At 42.6% G+C, this 8,486-nt stretch overlaps 1 protein-coding gene across 1 annotated transcript; it reads left to right on the top strand.

Moving 5' to 3' along the window:
• The first annotated feature begins 615 nt into the window (after nt 1–615).
• Nucleotides 616–7,088, top strand: LOC134948780 (uncharacterized). The gene is made up of 2 exons (XM_063937001.1): nt 616–2,931; nt 6,742–7,088. Exon 1 carries the CDS (start codon nt 1,075–1,077, stop codon nt 2,497–2,499), a length of 1,425 nt encoding a protein of 474 aa, XP_063793071.1. The 5' UTR covers nt 616–1,074; the 3' UTR covers nt 2,500–2,931; nt 6,742–7,088.
• The last annotated feature ends 1,398 nt before the right edge of the window (nt 7,089–8,486 follow it).

The raw sequence follows: 8,486 nt of genomic DNA, 5'->3' as shown, positions 1-8,486 counted from the left end.
GCAGTTGTTGATAAACATCGTTTGGGGTAAATTCCAGCGTGTCTGGGACTGCATCTACATCAAAGAGTATTTGTTCAGCTTGTTGTTGTGTAAAGCTTAGTGTATCTCCAGCTTGTAGTGTAAGACCTACAAAGTTGATGTCTCCAGAAGTAGCGGGGTTATTGCTTGCTTCAGACATGCTTGCTGTGTGGTGAAGTGTTTAGCTCACTTGGAACAAATGAAGATAAATGAAGATAAATGTATAAATCCGCTTTGGGTGCCTTGATACTACAGCTGTGTTTTGCTAACAGCTGCTGTACATGTGTATCTTGGATAATCCGGCACTCCTGTGCTGGTACATTAAGTGTTGGGTGCTCGTGCTGTTTTGAATACAAGTCCTCTGTTGCTAAACAAGCAAGCTGCACGTCACTCCATGAGAAAAAAAGTGCTTTAATGAATGTTGGTTACATGAGAAAAAATCAGCCTATCCGTTTTATCAACGGCTCGTTTCGGGACTTTGCATTGTCCCTTCGTCAGGATAACATATGGCTGCTGTGTTCTGTAACAAAAAAGCGTGCTGAAAAGAAAAAGACAACGGAAGAATTCAGAGCACTAAAATCACTCAAAGCTGACACCTCCATCATAATACGACCAGCAGATAAGGGCGGCAGTGTAGTTATACAGGACTTACATAAATACAAACAAGAAATACAGAGGCAATTATCTGATACTGTCACATATCAGCTTCTCACCAGAGACCCAACGGATCAATATAAGCAAGAATTGTCAGACATCTTAGAAAAAGCAGAACAAGATGGCTGGATAACTACCAAAATTAAAACATCTTTACTGGTTAAGTTTCCTATAACACCAGTACTATACACGGTTCCCAAAGTACACAAAAATTGTGTTGAACCACCGGGCCGCCCCATCGTGTCAGCAAGAGGCTCTTTATACCATCCTATAGCCGAATTGCTCGACTCTTTGTTACAGCCACATATCACCAAGGAACATACGTACCTTAAAGATACAACATCCTTTCTTAAAGCTTTAGCTACTTTCTCCAATACAACGGAGTTTCAATATCTATGCACCATGGACGTTAACTCTCTGTATACTTCCATCCCTCACAGCGAGGGCCTGGAGGCTGTACAGGAGTTCGTTAGCAGGATTCAAGAACCTTTTGGATTTCACATTCCCCTCTTTCTACAGCTACTACGCTTGGTGCTAACACGGAATTACTTTCTGTATGATGGCAGATATTATCTGCAAGCCCAAGGCTGTGCCATGGGAAGTGCAGTAGCCCCGGCATATGCCAATATTTACATGTTTAAACTGGAACAAGAATTCTTTCTAAATAACGCCGACTATAAGAAACATATCTGTTGGTATACCCGCTACATAGATGACTGCTTCATGCTTTGGAACAGCAGCGAAGAAGCATTTCTAGAAATGATGACCAACATTAATCATCTCCCCTCTAGCATCAAGTTTACCTTCAAAATCAGCACCACAAGAGTCAATTTCCTAGACGTCATAGTGACCAATCAACAGAGCCATTTGGAAACTTCAGTTTACTACAAACCTACAGACCGTAACACTCTTCTGGAAGCAAGCAGCCATCACCCCAAGGCACTTAAACAGGGACTTCCACATTCTCAAATGCTCAGAATAGCCAGAATAACCAGCAACGCAGATGATCTGCCAGCTGCGTTGGACATCACCATGAATAAATTCATCCAGAGAGGCTATGACCCCATAGAACTGGCAAAGACAAAAGCAAAAGTATTACAAATTCCAAGACAAGGCCTGTTGAACCAGCAAATTCCTGCGGACACTAAAGATAAATTCATCTGGTCAACTACCTTTTCCACCACCAGCCCCATGATAACAAGGGCAACAAAGGCACTCTGGCCAATAGTGAAAACTGACCCTAGTTTACCATGTTTTACTAATAAAACACCAATGACTAGCTTCAGGAGAGGAAAAAACCTACGCGACCATCTTGTTAAGGCGGATATCACTAACCTTATACCATCTTCAGGCATTTTTGGTTTCAGCAAAAAACCGGGCTGCTATAAATGCGCCTCTTGCACTACGTGCAAATACCTCATTTCAGGAAGTACCTTCCAGCACCCACACAAAAATAAAAAATATGAAATCCAACAGATCCTTACCTGCTCCTCACGGTTCGTTATTTATTACATCACATGCCCATGTAATAAATATTACATCGGCATGACCAGCCGCATGTTTAAAGAGAGGATGGCATTGCATCGCTCTGCGATAACCAAATCTCTCCAAGGAGAACAAAATGATCAGCCAGTGGCACGGCATTTTAAAACATGCCAACACAGTCTGGGCCAACTACGTTACCAAATAATTGACCAGCTTCCACCAATGATCAGAGGAGGAGATAAATCCACAGCCTTACAGAAATTAGAATCACGCTGGATTTTTAAACTGGACACCATTCATCCCAATGGACTGAATGAGAAAATCAACTGGAACATTCTTTGACAGACTTCCTTGCTGCATAAAATATTTATATCGTCCATTTACATAGTTCATTCCTATGCATTCTGCTTATGTTCCTCCAGCAGCATCCATCATACACTAACTCAGCACTTCTTCAGCATGCCTTCCCTATTATTCTAACTTTTTTCTTGAACATTTCATCACCTTCATCACAGTCCCATACTGCTTTTGCTTAACATATCATATTTAAGTAATTCCCTTTTCTAATGCTTTTACATTTCACACACGGTGGTTTAACGTTTTCTTTCTGCAATCTGCAGCTCCGGTGACCGGGGACGCTAGCCGGGTTGCCATGGCAACAAGCTGCAGCCAATGACAGCCATTTCCGGGACGACGTCACCGGGACCACAGGCGCGCCTCCCCGACCTCCGGCAGCAGCAGAGCACACGCATACAAGATCTACAGGGATATAAGGTAAGACTTTAGCACACTTTCTTTTTCTTTCTTTTTCTTTTCAGCACGCTTTTTTGTTACAGAACACAGCAGCCATATGTTATCCTGACGAAGGGACAATGCAAAGTCCCGAAACGAGCCGTTGATAAAACGGATAGGCTGATTTTTTCTCATGTAACCAACATTCATTAAAGCACTTTTTTTCTCATGGAGTGACGTGCAGCTTGCTTGTTTAGCAACAGAGGACTTGTATTCAAAACAGCACGAGCACCCAACACTTAATGTACCAGCACAGGAGTGCCGGATTATCCAAGATACACATGTACAGCAGCTGTTAGCAAAACACAGCTGTAGTATCAAGGCACCCAAAGCGGATTTATACATTTATCTTCATTTATCTTCATTTGTTCCAAGTGAGCTAAACACTTCACCACACAGCAAGCATGTCTGAAGCAAGCAATAACCCCGCTACTTCTGGAGACATCAACTTTGTAGGTCTTACACTACAAGCTGGAGATACACTAAGCTTTACACAACAACAAGCTGAACAAATACTCTTTGATGTAGATGCAGTCCCAGACACGCTGGAATTTACCCCAAACGATGTTTATCAACAACTGCTGAAGCTAAGAAATCGGGAAGTGGACTACTTGCTACACGGATCGACTCTATCCGACTACTATCGCCAAAAACTCATACCACGCGGGTTTAGAATCCTTAACGTGCCAACAATAGGACGCATGAATGCGGACTTCTGCAGGCGATGGATAGCAGTTCTGAACAAGTGTAGTTTTGATTTAATGTTACTAGTAATAGAGGAGGCAGGGAAAGAACTCAAAGCAACTAGATCACGCATAGAAGAATACCACCTGTCGCAACAACAAATGCTACAAGATCCCAACCACAATACATGGTGGATCAAATTAAATCAGCAAGTTGAAAACCATAAAAAAGAACTACTGAAATTTAAAAATACCAAACTCCAGGTAGTTAAATCTGACTACGAAGAACACCGTGTGTACCGTTGGCTGACGGGCACAGACTCCACCAGGCAAAACCGCACCAATTATAGATCTAATTGGCGCCAACGTCGAGATCAGAGGTCCAAGGACCGTCAACACTCTAATAGCGATAGCGATTTTAAAATAGCTGACTCAGACGATGCCATCAACCCACAACGCCCCCCTTTAGGGGTTCGCACCAGAGCGAAATTAGATACCGGAGGAGAACTACCAGAAGGAGCGGCCAAAACAAAAGGCTCAGTAAAGTCTCAGCCAAAAAACAAAAAGACAACTTGATTTTCAACCTATCATCTAGGGATCTCTCACTTGCAGAAACCTCCCTACTGAACAAAGGTTTGTCTTATGTCCCCACAAACTTCCACGATGACTTCGAATGGCAGAATGATCTACATAAAATGGAACGAAAACTAAGATTGAAAGAATATTTTCAAAAACAACCGGAAGCTGAACCACCAACGGCTATGGAAGTCAAATTAAGAAAACACCACAAATCCAAATTTGATCCCATATCAACAAATGCTTCAATCAAAACTTACAGTCGACTGTTGGATGAAGCAGTCCACAAATTTAAAGGAGCACGACCGAAAATTTATCCCAACCTGACAACGGAAGAATTCAGAGCACTAAAATCACTCAAAGCTGACACCTCCATCATAATACGACCAGCAGATAAGGGCGGCAGTGTAGTTATACAGGACTTACATAAATACAAACAAGAAATACAGAGGCAATTATCTGATACTGTCACATATCAGCTTCTCACCAGAGACCCAACGGATCAATATAAGCAAGAATTGTCAGACATCTTAGAAAAAGCAGAACAAGATGGCTGGATAACTACCAAAATTAAAACATCTTTACTGGTTAAGTTTCCTATAACACCAGTACTATACACGGTTCCCAAAGTACACAAAAATTGTGTTGAACCACCGGGCCGCCCCATCGTGTCAGCAAGAGGCTCTTTATACCATCCTATAGCCGAATTGCTCGACTCTTTGTTACAGCCACATATCACCAAGGAACATACGTACCTTAAAGATACAACATCCTTTCTTAAAGCTTTAGCTACTTTCTCCAATACAACGGAGTTTCAATATCTATGCACCATGGACGTTAACTCTCTGTATACTTCCATCCCTCACAGCGAGGGCCTGGAGGCTGTACAGGAGTTCGTTAGCAGGATTCAAGAACCTTTTGGATTTCACATTCCCCTCTTTCTACAGCTACTACGCTTGGTGCTAACACGGAATTACTTTCTGTATGATGGCAGATATTATCTGCAAGCCCAAGGCTGTGCCATGGGAAGTGCAGTAGCCCCGGCATATGCCAATATTTACATGTTTAAACTGGAACAAGAATTCTTTCTAAATAACGCCGACTATAAGAAACATATCTGTTGGTATACCCGCTACATAGATGACTGCTTCATGCTTTGGAACAGCAGCGAAGAAGCATTTCTAGAAATGATGACCAACATTAATCATCTCCCCTCTAGCATCAAGTTTACCTTCAAAATCAGCACCACAAGAGTCAATTTCCTAGACGTCATAGTGACCAATCAACAGAGCCATTTGGAAACTTCAGTTTACTACAAACCTACAGACCGTAACACTCTTCTGGAAGCAAGCAGCCATCACCCCAAGGCACTTAAACAGGGACTTCCACATTCTCAAATGCTCAGAATAGCCAGAATAACCAGCAACGCAGATGATCTGCCAGCTGCGTTGGACATCACCATGAATAAATTCATCCAGAGAGGCTATGACCCCATAGAACTGGCAAAGACAAAAGCAAAAGTATTACAAATTCCAAGACAAGGCCTGTTGAACCAGCAAATTCCTGCGGACACTAAAGATAAATTCATCTGGTCAACTACCTTTTCCACCACCAGCCCCATGATAACAAGGGCAACAAAGGCACTCTGGCCAATAGTGAAAACTGACCCTAGTTTACCATGTTTTACTAATAAAACACCAATGACTAGCTTCAGGAGAGGAAAAAACCTACGCGACCATCTTGTTAAGGCGGATATCACTAACCTTATACCATCTTCAGGCATTTTTGGTTTCAGCAAAAAACCGGGCTGCTATAAATGCGCCTCTTGCACTACGTGCAAATACCTCATTTCAGGAAGTACCTTCCAGCACCCACACAAAAATAAAAAATATGAAATCCAACAGATCCTTACCTGCTCCTCACGGTTCGTTATTTATTACATCACATGCCCATGTAATAAATATTACATCGGCATGACCAGCCGCATGTTTAAAGAGAGGATGGCATTGCATCGCTCTGCGATAACCAAATCTCTCCAAGGAGAACAAAATGATCAGCCAGTGGCACGGCATTTTAAAACATGCCAACACAGTCTGGGCCAACTACGTTACCAAATAATTGACCAGCTTCCACCAATGATCAGAGGAGGAGATAAATCCACAGCCTTACAGAAATTAGAATCACGCTGGATTTTTAAACTGGACACCATTCATCCCAATGGACTGAATGAGAAAATCAACTGGAACATTCTTTGACAGACTTCCTTGCTGCATAAAATATTTATATCGTCCATTTACATAGTTCATTCCTATGCATTCTGCTTATGTTCCTCCAGCAGCATCCATCATACACTAACTCAGCACTTCTTCAGCATGCCTTCCCTATTATTCTAACTTTTTTCTTGAACATTTCATCACCTTCATCACAGTCCCATACTGCTTTTGCTTAACATATCATATTTAAGTAATTCCCTTTTCTAATGCTTTTACATTTCACACACGGTGGTTTAACGTTTTCTTTCTGCAATCTGCAGCTCCGGTGACCGGGGACGCTAGCCGGGTTGCCATGGCAACAAGCTGCAGCCAATGACAGCCATTTCCGGGACGACGTCACCGGGACCACAGGCGCGCCTCCCCGACCTCCGGCAGCAGCAGAGCACACGCATACAAGATCTACAGGGATATAAGGTAAGACTTTAGCACACTTTCTTTTTCTTTCTTTTTCTTTTCAGCACGCTTTTTTGTTACAGAACACAGCAGCCATATGTTATCCTGACGAAGGGACAATGCAAAGTCCCGAAACGAGCCGTTGATAAAACGGATAGGCTGATTTTTTCTCATGTAACCAACATTCATTAAAGCACTTTTTTTTTCTCATGGAGTGACGTGCAGCTTGCTTGTTTAGCAACAGAGGACTTGTATTCAAAACAGCACGAGCACCCAACACTTAATGTACCAGCACAGGAGTGCCGGATTATCCAAGATACATATATATATGAATATATATATATATGAATATATATATATATATGAATATATATATATATATATATATATATATATATATATGAATATATATATATGAATATATATATATGAATATATATATATATATATATATATATATATATATATATATATATATATATATATATATATATATATATTATATATACAGACATGTATGCACTCTCTTAACTAACACTGTCCCAGTGACAGGTAGAATACTTAAGTTTCCTCGTTGAAGCACAGCGCTGGTGATCAGGCGGTTTTACAGAGGAGGATTTGCCCCAGCATGCCCATGAACAGCTCAGCTCTGTCTGTGATGGCTGCCGACAGGGATAGAAGGAGAGAAATGCAGCTCGAGGGCGGGAACATTTGCAGAAATAGCACCCTCGGGCTGGGGGATGGGCCACAGGTCAGACCTGCTCCCCTGCTGGCATCCCCACCGGGCGTTGTGGGCACTGAAAAATACGATTTTACTCACCAGTAAATCTATTTCTCGTAGTCCGTAGTGGATGCTGGGGACTCCGTAAGGACCATGGGGAATAGCGGCTCCGCAGGAGACTGGGCACAACTAAGAAAGATTTAGGACTACCTGGTGTGCACTGGCTCCTCCCTCTATGCCCCTCCTCCAGACCTCAGTTAGGATACTGTGCCCGGAAGAGCTGACACAATAAAGAAAGGATTTTGAATCCCGGGTAAGACTCATACCAGCCACACCAATTACACCGTATAACTCGTGATACTATACCCAGTTAACAGTATGAAATATAACTGAGCCTCTCAACAGATGGCTCAACAATAACCCTTTAGTTAAACAATAACTATATACAAGTATTGCAGACAATCCGCACTTGGGATGGGCGCCCAGCATCCACTAAGGACTACGAGAAATAGATTTACCGGTGAGAAAAATCTTATTTTCTCTAACGTCCTAAGTGGATGCTGGGGACTCCATAAGGACCATGGGGATTATACCAAAGCTCCCAAACGGGCGGGAGAGTGCGGATGACTCTGCAGCAACGAATGAGCGAACTCTAGGTCCTCCTCAGCCAGGGTATCAAACTTGTAGAATTTTGCAAATGTGTTTGACCCCGACCAAGTAGCTGCTCGGCAAAGTTGTAAAGCCGAGACCCCTCGTGCAGCCGCGCAAGAAGAGCCCACCTTCCTCGTGGAATGGGCTTTCACTGATCTAGGATGCGGCAATCTAGCCGCAGAATGTGCAAGCTGAATCGTACTACAGATCCAGCGAGCAATAGTCTGCTTTGAAGCAGGA

Source organism: Pseudophryne corroboree, chromosome 8, assembly GCF_028390025.1.
Source record: "Pseudophryne corroboree isolate aPseCor3 chromosome 8, aPseCor3.hap2, whole genome shotgun sequence".
Classification (NCBI taxonomy): domain Eukaryota; kingdom Metazoa; phylum Chordata; class Amphibia; order Anura; family Myobatrachidae; genus Pseudophryne; species Pseudophryne corroboree.
Note: the sequence above shows the minus strand (reverse complement) of the source record. Positions and strands in the feature narration are given on the sequence as shown.